Genomic DNA, 17,444 nt, shown 5'->3' on the forward strand with positions numbered 1-17,444 from the left:
ACAGCAGCTCTTTGAAACAGTCTGCAAGTCATTTACACAAAAAACCTTGAAAGAGGTCATTTGCATGATTGTCATTTGATGGATAAATCTTTACCGATGTAGAGGCAACACTTTATGTTAAAATAGTTCAACAAAATAAACAGTCCTGGTAGTGTTTGTTATAACAGTTCATGATAAGTATAAAAAAAAAACAATTGTTTGCCATTTACAACAATCTAAAACCGCTGAAGCCGAGTGACGTGAGAACAAGTCTGTTGAGAAAAAGATTGTCATTTGTTGGTCCAGCTCTTTCTGATCTTCACGCGCCGAAGAAGCAAATCTCCTCTTCATCAGTGTGCTGGCTGTTGCTCCATCAGGAGGAGGTAGTTGTGATGGAGGGTGCGTAGCTCCGTCAGTCTGCCCAGTAGGCGGCCGAAACGCTGCGGCCCTCCTCGCGCTGCTGCACCGGCCTGGGCCCCGCACGCCCTGGACAGCAGGTCCAGGATCAGCTCCTGCATCTTCTCCACGCAGCTGACCGCCTGCAGGGACGCCCGATCTGCACACGATGGCACAGAAAGTCACTTCTTCACACGATGCATCACAAGAGTCTGCCTGCCTCTTAAACTGATAAAACTCCAGACTTCCATGTGATTAATAGGCCAATGCACAGTGACTGATGTATGGTAAAAGGAAAATAAAAATAAATGGCTCTTTACAAGTTAAAATCTGAAAAGTGTGGGGTGGATTTATTACTTATCTAACTCTCATTTAAACTCAAGTTTGTTCATGCAGCATTAAAAGAAAAAACATCTTAAGTGTTGGCCAAAGAGCTGTAAATAAATCGGCCGAATGACAAAAAACAGGAAACATAACTGACAATACAATAAAATACAGCAAATTAACTATAGATTAAGACAAAACGAGAAAAAGATATATAAAAGCCATTGAGAGCAGATGTTTCAAGATAAAACTTATAATCACTGAGAGTCGGAGCCTTTCTGGTTTGTAGGTCCGCTTGTTCTGTAGTTTAGGAGCTACAACCTAACTACAGGAAGTAGCAACCTCCCTGCAGGAAGTGGCCTAATTAATTAGTGGAGTCCACTTGTGTCTCATTTAATCTCATTGCAAAACTGTGAGCTATGTTGTGGAACAAATTTGCAAGCGTTGTTCAGCCCAACGTCTGAAAATAAAAAGAGAGGAACTGCAAGTAGCCAAGAACCCCAGGGTAACTCTGGAGGAGCTGCAGAGATCCACAGCTCAAGTGGTTGGATCTGTAGAAAGGACACGTCGTAGTCGTTCACTCAATTTTGCTCTCCGGCCCGCATGCGAAACATTATGTGTGGCGGAAAACTAAAACCAGGCTTCATCCTGAACACACAATGGTGGCAGGATCATGCTTGTCTTCAACGGAGACCAGGAAGCTAGTCCGAGTTGATGGAAAGATGCATGAAACTAAACCTGGAGCAATCCAGGAAGGAGATCTAACACTGGTTCAGAGGTTCCCCTTCCAGCAGGACAGCCACCCTAAACATATAGTCAGAGCTACAATCTATTAGGATTAAAACATGTCCATGTGTTAGAGTGACCCAATCTTGGTCCACGTTTGAAAATCTGACCAATTCTGAAAAACTTTTCTTACCATGATGGGTTCTAGATGTGCAAAGCTGATGGAAGCCTACCCCAAAAGACTAGCTTTACAAACCATTGACCAGGCAGGGGAAACAGATTTGTGTATCCTAGAACAAGAGGATACTATTTGACACAGTAAGAGGCTCATTCAGAGACTTAGTGTTATAACCTGATAAAGAGCCCCTGATCATTTAGGCTGAACTAACTGGAACATTTGCGAGCAAGCCTTTACTAACGGGAGATGTCTGACCTGAGCAGAGCAGGGCGGTGGCAGTAAGCAGGGTGTATTCAGCCTCCGTCACGCGCAGCACCACCATGCTGTGGAGGAAGTTTAGCACCGAGCCGAGGAGATCCTCACTGCTTCCTGTCCACACCAGGAAACAGATCCGTACACTGAACCCGCCATGGCCACGGCGTGGAGACTAGAGAGTTTCAATGAGCTCACCTGAACTGATGGGCGCCTTGATCTGGAAGTTTTCTTTGGAGTCCAGATTTCTGAGCCAACCGTGAGTGGAGGTGCTGAAAAGCTGCAAGACTGATCACACAGTTACAGATTTATCGGTAGATATTCTTGAATCTTTGTATTTTTTTTTTTTGTGTCTGTGTGGGTCATCTTATATCTTTTTATTCCTTCCTTTACCTGGAGTGGGGCTTGCTGGGTTGTTGGAGAACTGCTGGGCGGAGAGCAGGAACATGACCTCCAGCGAAGATACAGACAGGAGGGACATCTGGTCTGAGAAATCCAGGAGGTCAAAACCTGCGATGGAGAAAATAACTGCTCTTATTTCACCGGCATGCTCACAGTTCAACTTCAGGTAAATGTTGATTTTCTCTGATATTTAACTGAATAATCTGAAAAAGAAATAGGAAAAACAACCGCAAATGTGGACTTTTCTCTTCAGATAAAAAAAAAAATGCTACCCACATATGAAGGCAATTGCTCCTCTGACTATGCATTGTACAGATAGCCTTCTCACACCAAGCACAGTCAAAATAAATCAATTAGGAATCCCTCAAGTTAGCTACTCGTTACTAAAAACAGTACTTTCACATAGAAATACTATGAAGCCATTTAATGGTGGGCCCGGTAAAGTCGATTACAAGTTCTTCAAGTAAATTAAAGTCAAGTTAATGTCATGATGCAATCTCAAACAAAAACCTTCAAAGAATCAGCCCTTTAAATCCAGCATATTTACACTCAAACTAAAACACAGTTTCTGTGTTGAATTTTAAGGGATCGTTCTGTTGAAAGTCCAATAGATGACCCATAGTTGTTTTACTGCCAGCATCAGTGCAGCATTAGAAAGCTGAGTGAATTAGCACCGTATCAACACTACTGTAATTAGCACAGGTTCGTCCAGCCGCACTGAAAAGGTTCCCGTGACCTCTGAAAGACCAACAGGCCCGCAGCGGAACAGATCCTCCATGTTTACACTTCCACCTTTTCATCCGTTTCACGTCAAACCCCATCAGTCCTTGATCTGTGATTTGCTTCTACAGCAGCACCGGGTTCTAAGATTTCTTTGCCACAAGACACAATTAAAACCTGTGTCAGCGGCATTAAGAAGGGAACCTATGTTCAACCCAATTAACAGTGGGGCACATACAGCAGGAAGATAAATCACAGACGAACCCTGGCCTGAAGGTAAGTCTAATAACCTCATTAGGAGCAGGGATTCTGAACAGCTTCATGACATTTGCAAAACGGATTAGTTTCACCGACAAAATGTAAAAAAAGAACAATGCAGATTTATCCTTTGCAAAGTTGCTGTGAAACTTTAAGCATTTAAGAAAAATGTGCAAATAGAGAAATCGTACATCTGAATGAGTAAAGCTTCTCATCCATCTTACCTGGCACTGTTCTGGCAAACTGCAGCAGTCGGTGTAGGTGTGGGGACAGAACGTCAGACAGGCCCTCCCCTTCCAGGGCACACTGCCACTCAAAGAGCTGCCAACGCAAGAAGGAGGTGAGCACGTCATAACACCTGCTAAACACAAAGTCTGGACACGTACCCACCCTGTGGCTGCTGCTGTCTAGATCCCTGAACTGGCGATGAGCCTCCACCATCCTGTCCACAATGTATTTCTGTTCCCTGGTCAACATGGCCGCCTGAGCCTGGGGCAGATAGAAAGTAACGTATTACATGGTTTTAAATACGTCTCTGAGGAAAATCGCCTCTCCGTGACATAAGAAAACAGAGGAGAACAGTTTTACGGTGGGTGTTTATTTTACAAAAACAGCTTTTATCTATCTATCTATCTATCTATCTATCTATCTATCTATCTATCTATCTATCTATCTATCTATCTATCTAGAGTCATATTCAATAAATTAGAATATGCATTGTTTGTCAGAGGGTTTTGAAATCAACAACAACTGTTAAGCAGGTATTGAACCTATTTTTCATTAAACCCCTATTAATTCCTGAAAAATTAGCTTTTTTTTTGGTCTTGTGCAATATTCTAATCTCAAATGTTGGGTCTTAATAGCTGGACGCGAAAAAAACGTAAGTAACAGAAATTAAGGCTTTAAAACATCCCCAGTCTGTGTTAATGTATGGCAGGAGTAGACAGTACTGAGTTGGGAGAACTCATTGGCACAAACCCAGCTCTGACGCTTGGTCCAAGCATTTTTGATGGGATTGAGGTTGGAGCCACCAAAGGTGCCCAAAGTTCGCCTACTTCATCCATTTTAAAACCAGCTACATGTGTGTTTGGTATCACTGCCCTGTTGGAAAACCCAACTGTGTCCATGTTTCAAATGTCTAGCTTTTCATTTGAGGTCATGTTAGAACCTGACAACTCTAAAGACTTTCTCCCAGAAGGCCTTTAGCTTGTCCCTGATTTTAACTGCTACTTGAGAAGCTCAAGAGGAAACGCTGCGGTGTGAACAAAGCTGTATCAAAAACCTGGTAGGAGTGTTTTTTTTTAAATTATTTGAGCCCATATGTAAAACTTGCAACCTTGGTGGATAGTAGGGAGAAATCTACGATAGGTTCAAACGTGTGCATCCAACCCACCAGTGTGTCGTCAAGTTCTCAAAAACTAAAAATGGAAAATAAATCTGTAAGCTCAATTATTGGCCAAGATCAATCAATCCGTGGCCAGAATTAACGACATTCATGGCCATAATGAGTTTATGTAGACTTCTGACCGACACCACATGTTTCTAACAGGACTCGTTGCAATGAGTAATACCACTAATGCTATTGATCGTTAAAGAGAAAGGTTGAAATGTGTCGACCCTCCCACCTGAGCCTCACTTCCCTTCCTGTATGGTTTTCTTCTGTTTAGATTTACCTCAGCTCCACGCTGAAACCACAGCTCGGCACCAGAAAACTCTGTGCATCATTTCCTTAATTTATCACCCCTGGCGGGCTCTGCCGACTGTTCTTTGTTGGCGTTTCTGTCCCCAGAACCACGCAGGCTGGACTGGTTGAGTACAGGATGGGTGCTGTGGTACCTGTCCAGGTAGCCGGGAGGTAGAGCTGACTCTCAGGCTGTCTGTGTTCTCCTCCTCCTCTTGCCCTCTGCTTTTACCTCCTTTCCTCAGGCGTTTGGATTGGCACTGAACTTCTGTCAGAAGGCCTTGAAAAAGAATTAATGACAAAATGAACAACAGAGCCTCGCTAAAGTACTCATGCCCTTTGAAACTTTCGCGTTCTGTCATGTGACAACCACAAACTTCAATGCATTTTTCTATCTTCCAAACCGACTCTGACCAACTTCCCTGTCCTCGCTGAATCAAACCATCCCCACGGCGTGACGCTGCCACCACCATGTCTCATTGTGGGGATGACGTGATGCAGGGTGCTGTGCAGAGGTTGTTTTTATCTTAAAATAGACCAAAAGGTTAAATTTTTAGTCTCATCCGACCAGAGCATGTTTGCTAAGTCTCCTGCACGGTTGTGGCAACCTGCAAACAGAACTTCCTGTAGCTTTCTATCAGTAGCTGCTTTCCTCTTGCCACTCTTTCATGAGGGTCAGATTAGTGGAGTGCAGGACTAATAGTTGTCCTGTCAACAGACCCTCCCACCTGAGCCGTGGATCTCTGACGCTCCTCCAGAGCTACCACTGGCCTCTTGGCTGCTTCTTCTTTGATAAAGGCTCATTTTACCTGACCTGTAAGTTTGGGCGGACAGCCATGTCTTTGGCTGGTAGCCTTTACAGAACAGCCCAATTCATACAGAAACACAGAACTCTAATTACTAGTTTTATGACTTCAGCTTGCGCTGAATTTTATCCAAGAGTATCATTGTATGGAGGACCGAATGGAAAAGCATGCCACACTTTTCAGATTTTTTTTCTCCCACTTCAAAGGTATGCACAACTTCGTCTTGCTCTATCACATAAATCACAAATAAAATACATTAAGGTTCGTGGCTAAAGTGGGAAACAATGTGAAAATGTTATAAATACTTTTTAAAGGCACTATTGGAAGACAAGTGATGGTGGTTTGTGCTGTTGTGCACCTTGGCTGTCAAGAAAATTAGCAAACTCAAGTGAAGTGAACATTATATTTAGGATGACTACTAGTGGTGTCATTGTGTTGAACTGGTAATTTCCTGCATTGGAATCAGTTTCCTCACACTCAGCCAGCATTCCCACCGCTCGGCACTTCCTCAGCCGGCAGTCCTGGCACTTCCTTCTCATGTACATATCCATCTCACAGCCGCCGCCGCTCTTGCAGTGATACACTGCCTTTTTAGTCACGCTGCGCCTAAAGAAACCTGCAGTCGAAGCACAAACAACGGCCAGCTTTAGCTTTGAGATCCACTGGCAGATTTAAAAACGGCGTTCGGAGGAGTACCTTTGCACCCTTCGCAGGTGAGAGCGTTGTAGTGATACCCTGATGCTTTATCCCCACACACCACGCACAGCTCATCCTGACCTTTGTTCTTCACTCCCGACCCCATGCGAGACCTCCGCCCGGGGCACAGCCCTGCCGGCCCAAGTCCCTGAGCCGTGTCCGCAGAGAGGGCCTCGGGGCTGGGATCACAGGGGCCCTCCAGGCAGTGAGGGCTGTACTGGTAGGGAGGATGGCAGAGCTGAGAGGGTGACGCCAAAGACGAAGGCGAAGGAGCGGAAGAGGGCGGGGAGCCATAGAAGGGGAAAGGCAGGCTGGCAGGGAGGTACTGCTGCTGGCTGTAAGGGAGCAGCTGGAGGTCGGGGTCCTGCAGGGGACAGCCGAGAGGCTCGGCCAGCATGTCTGCAAGGAGAGATGATGGAGAAGATCTGGACACAGAACCTTCAAATTGAAAAAACTAATCCTGAGCGTGCACTGGTTGGATTGAAAACCGAATTATTTTCTCTCCTGATACCAAAGTATGTGTACTGCTCTCCCACTTCACAACTCGTTAGGAAGAACAGCTTATTTAAGCGCAATGAGGGTGTAAGCAGTTATCAAGATGTCAAAAAAACAGATCCAAGAAAGTTACCCTAACTTGTCAGTAAATGTTACAATATGGTCACGGTATGGTTGGAGGCTGAACAGCAACAACTAGCATAACACTGGCGGGTGTCTGGGTACCCATCGACAAGAACAAATAAATTAAACATTTGTTAAAAATAAACACACGAGAAACAAAAAATCTTTAAAAACACAGGAGTGAGGAAAATATAACAAAATGTCAGATAGTACCACAACTGTGAAAACACACAAAACAAAATCAGAAACCATAAAATACACAAGGTCAAAAAGTTGCCCAATAGAACTTTAAGGTAAACATTAATGTAGTTCAGTATCAATAAAAACACTAAATACATGACAAAAAATAGACTGAAATATGGCGTTAACATGCTGGAAATGAGCCCAGCACTGAAGAATAAATAACTCATAAAATGGTGCATTTCATTAAAGCACTGTGTAAAAGAGGGCTCAGTATATTGCTAATAGTATTCACCCACTCCTCCGAATAAATGAATTCAGGTCTTCTGATCACCGGGCCATCCACACAAAGCCTGGTTCTGCCAGAGGTTTCTTCCTGTTAAAGAGCAGTTTTCCTCTCCACTGTTGCGACATGCATGCTCGGTATGAGGAATTGCTGCAAAGTCAACCCCACAATGCAAGCGACTGTCCACTGTGGCTCTATGCTCATTCACGAGGAGTGAATGTCTCCATGGAATCTGCAGGAGTTTCTCAGGCTGAAAACATTTTAACCACTTTGAATAATAAACTGAACTTGGCTGCAGTGTTTGAAAACTAGGATCAATCGTAGTGTGCTTGGAATCCATCTGTAGGGTTGGACTGAATCAAATCTTTTTTTGTTTGTGAAGACGAAATTTGTTTTGAAATGGCGCTATATAAAGGAACTAAATAGGAAGTGAAAGTGAAACTTCCACGGCTATAGGTGTGCAAAATATCCTGCACCTACGTAGTCCTGCAGACTGCTTCTACAAACATTTGTGAAAGAATACATCGCACAACTCTGCCATGAAGTGGTAGGCCTGCGTAAAACTAGAGATATACCTGGATGCACAAGTTGCAGAGGTCACCACCTTTCTGCAGAAACAATAGCTACAGATCTCCAAACATCATCTGCTCTTCAGATCAGCACAGGGACAGAGCATGGAGAGTTTCATGGAAGGGGTTCCCATGGCGGAGCAGCTGCATCTGAACCTCACATCACCAGCCATGTTCTGTTCAAAGTGGTGAAATCCGATGTTCCAGTTAAAGCAACTCTTAATTCTTCAGCACACCAAGACATTTTTCACTATCTCATAATTCCAATTTATGAAATAGTTGGGATTATGATATGTTGGAACAGTTTGGAGAGGGTGTTTCCACACCAGTGCACAAAGCAAGGTCCAGAAGGACATGGAGAAGCAAGCTTGATGTGGAAGAACTTGGCTGGAAGACTTTGAATCTGATACAAACCCTTTGTGGTGACTTACATCAGGATCAAGCCTTCTCCTTCAACACTACTGTCTGACTTCACAAATGGCCTTGTCAAATAATGGTATTGTGGTCCCAAAAGACACACTCCTAATTCTTCCAGAAGAGTTGAAACTATTAAGGCTGCATGGGTGTGCTTAGATCATATTAAAAGGCAAGTCACCTGCATTTTTTAGATGTTACTCTTGTTTAACACATCTGAATTGGTCATTAGCAGGCTCTAGCAGAACCTGATCACACAATGAACAGCCATTTGACACATCTAAAACATGCAGGACACCCACGCCCGAGGGCTGCAGTTGTGTACCAATGTATTTATTTCAATATAGAAAGTACTCCTGGATCAGTGCTTCTGTGTGTTTTTTGTGTATGCCCCGTCTTCTTAATCCCTACTGGGTCGTGGCAGGTGGCCGTTCACACTGAGCCCGGTTCTGCTGCAGTATTCCTCCTGTTAAAAGGAAGTTTTCAACTCCTGGTTGTCTATGCTTCGGCATTATGCACCTAATATTCTGAATATCACAGCTTATAACTAGAAACGCACAAAGTAAACAAATAAAGTAATAAGTAAGTAATTTAACTTTATTGATCTCACAATGGAGAAATTCACTTCAGCATCTTAACCCATCCCCTTGGGGAGCAGTGGGCTGCCACTGTGCGGCGCCTGGGGAGCAATTGGGGGTTAAGGGTCTTGCTCAGGGACCCAGAATGGCAGCTTGTGGGAGTTGAAGTCAGAACCTCTGGGACCGAGCTCTGTGCTCTAACCATTAGGCTACCACTCCCTCAAATAAATGAGCTAACAATATCATTTTATAATTGAATGTATGGTTGATCCTTTGTTGGTTGGATCTCATGAGTCACTTCACTTTATGTTTATACTGGTTACACTTAAGATAATGTGTATTGTTACTTGTTTGAAAATATTAAAATATTAAAATCTGTATTTTCTAGGTTTTGTTCTTAGTTTTTAACCCGGTTGTGGCTTCCCTGAGCTCAGAAACAGATACGGAATAAAGAGAGGGTAAAAGTCTTCAAACAGAATGCTCTTTTTGTGCGTATGGTACTCACACGTTTGTAAACCTGACTTTTCTTTGACAAATTTGAGGCTCTTGGCTGCCCCCTGTTGGTGTGGGGGTCTCAAGAAGCTGCTTAGATTGCTTGTACCTCGGCCTGCCTCTCCTTTCAACAGGACAACTCAGACTTTCCAACATGGTTGGTTAGAGTATTAATCCTGCTTCATAGTAAAGCGTACTGACTTGTGACTCATTAACAGACATGATTGATTGCTCTGCACAGAAAGCCGAATAAAATTCATCCTGTAAAGTTAAAGTTTAGATTTTGCAAATCTTCAACTAAAGGAAAGTATTTACCTCATCAGCGCTAGCATGTAGGGCATTTTGTCAGGAATAATTTACTTAAAGGGTAATATACAATAAAACAAATGCTTAGATTAATGATTATAGTGTTAAGTGCCGTTTAGCCATACATTGTTTTGCATTATTCTAACTAAGCTGTTTTTCTTTTGTTGGCTTATGTTTAGTGATAAGTTTTGCCAATTAGAGTCAAAGTACTGAACTGTAAAAGGTTTTACTTTCCAATTGAACATCAAGTAAAACAAACATGGCTGAAATCTGACTGAACGTTTCAAGATGACGCTGGTCAAAGCCAAAGAGCATCGCAGCGCTGTGACTTTACGTGACTCATGTGAGTTCACCGTTTGGATTGCTCCCGCGGGACACAATAAAAAGCCGAGAGTGAGACCTTGTGAACTTGTGCGTACTGCCGAAACAGGATGCAGCTGAGATCCCTGCGTGCCACGTAGGATTTTTCTGGGGGCTTTGAGATGGTCTCTGATGAACGTTTAATGAGTTTGTGTCTCTGCAGAGGAAACATGTGGGGCCACTGGCAACGAATGAAAGCACAGCTGGACAAATGAGGTCGCCGTGGGACCTGTTAGCCGTTATACGCTGATCAAATGTAGAGCCCACCCTACAGCCACGCTGTCAGGAGTCTCTGCTGGTCATGGAAATACAAGAGTGAATAGGGTCAACATGATGAATGAAGTATAACGATGGCAGCAAACGCTTTGTGGACTGTTAAAATGTTTACCTACATGTCAGGTGAAACAGTTCAGACACCTGATGACAGCCGGCTGTGAGTTGTTCTGATGTATTCTAGACGTTAAATATTTATTATGAATTTTGACAACAGTCAGACATTGAAGTGATGAAAACAATTAAAGCCGAAAGTGACATGACATGACTTTAGATCTAAAGAGCTGTCCGGGGTCTTCGGAAAGAAGGCCGTTGCCGTTTATGAGTCTGGTAAGGGATTTAAAAAAAAATATGAAATCTTTCCACTGTACAGAAAGTTGCCCACAAGTGGAGGACATTCAAACCACCTGCCAACATGTCCAGGTCCGGCCGTCCAAGCACCCTGAAAACACACCGCAAGACACAACAAGAAGTCTCCGACAGCCCTGAGAAGTTAACCCGGGACCTACATCAGGGGTTTCCTTCTGTTCATGTGAAAGTTCATGCCTAAACAGTCAGAGATGGTTGTCACTTATCGTCAGTTCACTACCTGAGAGGTTCTGAACTCAAGGGATGGATTCAAGGCAAGGCAAGGCAAGGCAAGGCAAGGCAAGGCAAGGCAAGGCAAGGCAAGGCAAGGCAAGGCAAGGCAAGGCAAGGCAAATTTATTTATATAGCACAATTCAGTACAGGGACAATGCAAAGTGCTTTACATGGTTAAAATATAGCAAATTAAAACAGAATAAAAGCAAGTAGGAATAAAATGTAGATAGAAATTAGAACAAAGAAGTGGTGATTCAGTTAACTAGAACAGTTGAAGGCAATCCTAAACAAATGTGTATTCAGGGTTGTTTCTACACATAATGGACACATTTGTAGAGAAACAGCTTTAAATAGGATCTGTGGGCGCTGTCTTACCAGCAGCCTGTCACAAAGATAAAAATAGCTTAAATGTATGTTATGGACTAAATGAAAAATAAAAAAAATAGCATGTTAGCACCAACAGTGCGATTCCCTGTTGGCCATTGGCTGAAACTTGGTTTCATGCAGAGGATCAGCTGAAGGATGAGGAATGTCTCAGGTCCTGTGTCAGGTCTTAGTTGAATTACTCCTGTTTTCATAAAGCTTCAGATAAAGTTCATCTGCTCTATATTGTTCCTGTAGACATTCTATTATTTTTTTTCCTATTTCCCATCCTTCATGTAAAAACACAGAGGGACCCCCAGGATGTGACATTTTTTACCCATTTTAGGTCATATCGTCCCCGCAGTAAATCACGTTTTACATCAGAATAACTGTGACTTCTCTTCTCAGACTAGAACCAGGAGGAGACAGATTGTTCTTTCCTCCTAGCCGGCAAGGATGAGAAATCATTACTTTTATCGCAAGTTGAAACTGTGAAGCCTTAAATGTGAAGCTTTATTTATGGATGCGGCTCTGAACTGAGAGATTGTGTTAAATCTTCATGTCACAATATTTCGTAGCTATGACAATTTCCATGTTTGAATGTGCAGTGGTGGGAAGGCTAAAGACTGAGTCTGAGTGGGGGACGTCCCTTGGTTTGATAGTGGGACATTTTGAACTCTGACCCCCTACGGCACACACAGTACGCACTATTTGTCAGATTTGATCTGATTTTGCAGACATTTCTTTCTGGCTGAGAAGCTAGAGACATTTGGTCGTGCTGTCAGAGCTCCCAACTTCAACAAGAACCTAATTAACGGTTCCCATGTAATTACACGGTGAAAGTACGTTTGTGTTTCTCAGTCCCGTTTATTCCTGCAGTTCTCGAAAAAGATACTTTCTGCATTTTGCATTCTCTCAAAATGCAAAGGTTCTCTCAACTTTGTGAACCTTGAGAGACATAAGTGAGGCACTGGAGCGAGCTGCCAGAGGGTGGCCCATGGATAAGAGAGACTGAAGTCTTCCGGCACACATGTATTTTCTGTCCTGCCATTAAAAACTTAACCGTACGGAGCTTGTTTAACTTTCCAGGACTTTACTTGTTTCAGTTGATCAGATGAGACTGGGACTGGCACCAAACACCCCAACTGGATTTAAGTTTGAAACAGTGAACGAAATTTTAAAAACAAGCACCTTAATGCCCTGAGTACGGAGGAGGACCTGTGATACTGTGGGCTTGTTTCTATTCCAAGGGCCCTGGGAACCTTGTCAGAGTGCCTGACATCAAGAACTCTGTAAAATAGCAGGACATTTCAAATAAACATCTAACGGAGTCGATCAGTAATCAAAACATGAGTCATCACCGACACAATCAACAGAGAAATGGTCCACTGGACACAAAATCAAGACCTAAATCTTACAGAAACATGTGGATGGAGCTGAGGAGAAGAGAGAACCCAGGACTCTGGATGATCATGGATGATCATGGATGATCATGGATGATCGTGGTCATAGTTTCCTCACTCTGTGCGCTCCAACCTTGCACAATGTTAAAGGAGACGTCCAAGCGCTGTCTTGTTGCAAAAGGGGAACGTACAAAGCAACAACAGCAGGGGTGCCGCTAATGGTTTGGTAGGAAAAAAAAACAATTATTTCTCAACATGCGACGTTTCCCCTTCCGAAATAAATTCACCTAAATCAACAGCTGAGTTTTTCTTCTCTAAATGGACGAGTGTGACATATTTGCTGCTGCAATAAAACATGACTTTGTTTGAGCCTTTCCACTCCTCTTTACCAGGACTGCTCATATACGCCACCGGCAAAGTAACTGAGGTTTTCCTTTTGTCGTTTCTGAGCCTTTAACTCTGATTTATTCATACCAGGCTGGCTGGACATGTGGAAGTTTTAATGATTCAAATACCCGTCTTTGTAAAAGTCTCAGATTTTAGGGGACAGATGAGTCTAAAAGCTCTTCTTAACCCTCATCAGGCGCCGTCTTTACGCTCCTCTCTTTCCCTCCGCGTTCCAGATGTTTTCTGTCTTTATCAGACGATGCTGGAGCTGGGTTAGGGGGTCCTTGCTTTCTCGGCGTGTGACAGAGGCCGCGCTTCGTTCTGTTTGTAAACCATTTGAGCGCTGTCTAAACACCCTTCAGCCTCCCCCTCCATCCCACACACGCTAGGGAGCTAAACGACAGCAGCAAACAATCTCCCCCCCCCCCCCCCCCCTCCAATGGCTCCCCTCTCCACTAACAGGGGGGATTTGACAGGACGCATCAGTATAAATAGATGCTGTGACGCGGGGCCAATGCAGCCGGCTGAACCGCCTCAAGTCATTGGATTCTCAGAGGCGGTAAATTAAAGCTCAGCTCTCATTGGTCGACTGTCGCAGAGAATGAGGCGCGGCTGTGTTGCACGGAGCAGGTACGCTCATGGTTTGGGGTTAAATAATGCGTAACTGACCCTATCCGTTGACCTTTGACCTTTCGGAGAACCGTACGTTCTGGTCAAAAAGTGAAGTCGGAGCTGGTGCTCACTTCACAGCAGCGAACTTCAGTTCTTCTCAGAAGATGTTATTAATTACATTAAAAGGTTTGAAGAAGGCAGGAGGGTCGGCGGTCGGCCTGAGCTGCTTTTTGATATTAAAGCTGCATTTAAAAGTCGCTGGCTTATTAGTCCTACTGATGTGTTAGTTCTTCAGCACATCTTCTTCTAGAAACCCCTTACTAACACTGCCAGCATGGGACTTTTCAAGACGCACCATTTCAAAAACGCAGCAGCAGTAACTCTCTGCAATAATTACAGTTAAGAACAAAACTATTCACACCTCTACCAGATTTAGGTAATAATCTCATTTTGCTAGCATGTTTCTTCTGACTCTGAGCAATATTGACGTTTTGGAGCAGCTCAGCCAGATTGCTGACTTGAATTTGATAGAGAATCAGTGGAAGCAGCTAAAGATTAAGGTGATGGCAAACAGGCCTTCCAACCACAAAATACCAGATGTTGCTTATTGAAAAGAGCATGAATAATTTTTAACAAGCTGTTTTAATAAAATGTAAATAATAGGGCTCCTAAATATTTATTTAGGTCAAAATGGCCTACCTTTCTGGACTTATATTTATTTTCTTGCGTTTTTCTGGAGTTTTTAAAGCATTCTGAACACCTGAGTAGAAAATATTCATTGTTAACTGTTTGAATTGTTATCGGGTCTTAACATGTGTGGGTCCCTCTGGTACTGAAACAATACAACCCTGAACTCGGCATGTGGGTTTCAACATTTCCCCACTGCTTTGGCACCTGAAGTGAGATGGATCAGCAGAATTTCTAAAAGAATCCGAGTTATCATTTAAAGGGCCGTTGTATCCTACACTAAATGCAGAAACTTTAAAAACCCCAGTCCATGAACACTGATACATTGATCTCATTTGTACAATTTCAAACAAATAGCTGGTTTAGATCTTTCAGCTGCTATTTTAACTGGAGCTAGAATAAGAAGCAACGGTTCGGTCCAACCAGAATTTAAGATTGTTGGGAATCCAGCGAAGCAGCAACTGGTCATGTCCCTTTAATCCAAGTCGATGTAAAATCCACTGAAATTATGAGGCATCATTGTGTTTCTGTCCTTTAGAAAATGGCTAAAGGAAAAAAGTCTGAAAACCTAAATGGTTTTCCAAGCTTTACTTTCTAGACCTGAAAATGATAATAGCAAATTTCCTACTTTCCCAGATTATACAATACCGTGTTATTTATCTTAAAATAGGCATTTATGTTTTATCATATTGTTTTATTGATATTGTTTTATCATCCATTGATAATGTCCCATCATGGTTGATTGAAAACAACTTTAAATCTAAATCTGCTGGAGGTATGGGGCATTTTGGGCTCAACTGCATTGACATAACGTGTCCCGCAGGTCAACATTAATACCCAACAAACCAACAACAAGTGTTAGCATCACTTTGGATGAAAAGGTTCTTTTGAGTTTTAAACTGAAATTAGAAGAGATTCTGTTTCAAGTTTGCTATTTTTATTTATGTTTTATGTCAATTTTACATTTATAAGAACTGTAAACGTAAAGTATAGGGTGGGGGTTAGTCCCAGTTTTCACTATTGTTCATCGCTGAAACACACTGGAGATTGTAATTCAGCTGGAAAAGAACACTTCTTGCTGTCAGAAAGTTTTGGGTTTGATTCCGGCTTCCCCCAAGCCAAATGTCAACCTGCACTTGGGCAAGGCACCTGAGCTCCATGACGGAGAAAAAATGTGTTTTTATCTGTTTGTTTCCCCTAATTACTGTGAAATAATGCAATCGTCCAACCTGCCATACAGCTCGAGCAATAGAGAACACCATCAGGATATTCTTGCAGGTGGGTTTGGCACTTTCTGGGAGGAGCGCTACCCACATGTTTTTCAGGTGGGACCTTTAGAAGTTGTACCTCCTTGTAGAGAGGCGTCACTCGGCCTGACATGTGTGTAAGTGTAAGACATCTATCTGTTTTATCAGCCTTTAACAGTTTAAATACAAAAAGCAGTGAAAAATAAAAGTAAGACACCAACGCCGTCCTGGGCTTCCTCAGTGTGTCCCTGTCTTCATCTTGCGGTATGAACGGCACGCCGCAGCTGTTTTGGTAAAACCTCTGCGTATAAATTCTGACTTCGGATGTCAGTCGTTGTCCGTTTTGTCCATTAAGGTCTGAGCACATCTGGGACGGTGAAGCATTGTTTAAAGGAGCAAAGACAACAAAGCTGGAGCAGAAAACAAATGAAAAGCACCTGAGGAAGGTAGCGGAGCTGGAAGAAGCAGAAGCCAGGGGCGTGATGGAGGACTCACCGTAGTACTGGAGCGGCTCCGTGGAGCAGTAACCCTCCGAGGTGGGGAGGTACCCCCCTGCTGAAAAGCTCATCTCAGCCTCCGTCCACTCTCTCATCTAGGCAGAAAACCTTCCCTCCAGTCTGTGTTCCTGAATCTATCCTCTCCTTCCCACACCAAGCAAACACGAAAACGGCCCGAGTTACTCAGACGATATTCACGCAGAATGTGACGGCTCTGGGAAATGAGGAGACATTCCTCAATCCCCACGATGTGTTCAGGTCTTCTCCGCCTGATGTAAAAAAAAAAAAAAGTAAAACGCAGACAGGAAGAGTGCAGCTGAGGCTCTTCGTCAGTGGGTGATGAAGTGCTGGAGGAGGGCCCGTGTGTCCCTCGGGGGCAGACGAAAGGGAAAGTAGGGACACCCAGGAAGGACAGGGCTGGAAGTGCAGTCCAAACAGCTGGACCTGACTGGGACTCCATAAATCAGATGAGACCTCAGAGATGTTCAACACTTACTGGACGTCAGAATATGTGAATGGGAAATAGTTTGTTTCCCAGAGCTTAAGACAGTAAATATGTCAAAGTTTTTTTGTTTTTTTTAAATGAGCCTTGATGTTATTTTTGATTTTTAAAACAACTTTAATCCAGATGAACAGAAGCAAAAAAGTTTCCTGTTCATCTCTGTCCATTTCTGTTTGTCCTCCAGGCCCTCGGGAGTCTGTTTACGCTGCCTTTTGTTTGCTGCTGGTTTGTTTGTCCTGCAGTTAATATTAGACAGCAGTTCATATCGAAAGGTCTCATCTCGGGGGACCTCTGGCTCCCCCCACAGACGTTTTAGCCAAAGCAACAGGGTGTCGAGACCTGACCTGCTTGAAAAAGACAGAGGAGCGACCCCAACCCGGGCCTGTAAATCCCTCGGAGGAGCTGTTAGACGTACAGCGTGCTTACGGAGGATTGATGGCGTCCTCCCAGTCTGTTATCGTCCCCTCTTACTGACTCAATCTGGGAGCTAACCGGGACCGACTGGAGGATGGCAGAGGGTTAGAGGGAGAGACTATCCGTCTTCCTGAAAGTTAAGCCTTCACTGGTACCACTGCGATTAGTCTCAGTGAGAAACGAAACAGGAATGCGGCTGCATGTTACACTCCGTCTTTCCTTACAGGAGAATGTAAGATAAAATGGAAAATGGCAC

At 43.5% G+C, this 17,444-nt stretch overlaps 1 protein-coding gene across 2 annotated transcripts; it reads right to left on the reverse strand.

Moving 5' to 3' along the window:
- Positions 1-120: 120 nt before the first annotated feature.
- Positions 121-16,787, reverse strand: nr1h5 (nuclear receptor subfamily 1, group H, member 5). 2 transcript variants are annotated; one of them, XM_012861902.3, is made up of 10 exons: positions 16,271-16,602; positions 6,419-6,817; positions 6,198-6,338; positions 5,072-5,196; positions 3,626-3,724; positions 3,460-3,556; positions 2,249-2,365; positions 2,054-2,143; positions 1,859-1,972; positions 124-535 (listed from the first exon to the last, which is right to left on the reverse strand). In XM_012861902.3, exons 1-10 carry the CDS (start codon positions 16,365-16,367, stop codon positions 330-332), a joined length of 1,485 nt encoding a protein of 494 aa, XP_012717356.2. In that variant the 5' UTR covers positions 16,368-16,602; the 3' UTR covers positions 124-329. The 2 variants fall into 2 exon arrangements, with proteins under 2 accessions (XP_012717354.2, XP_012717356.2); XM_012861900.3 differs by having other exon boundaries at positions 121-535; positions 3,460-3,724; positions 16,271-16,787.
- Positions 16,788-17,444: the final 657 nt, after the last annotated feature.

Source organism: Fundulus heteroclitus, chromosome 1, assembly GCF_011125445.2.
Source record: "Fundulus heteroclitus isolate FHET01 chromosome 1, MU-UCD_Fhet_4.1, whole genome shotgun sequence".
NCBI classification, from domain to species: domain Eukaryota; kingdom Metazoa; phylum Chordata; class Actinopteri; order Cyprinodontiformes; family Fundulidae; genus Fundulus; species Fundulus heteroclitus.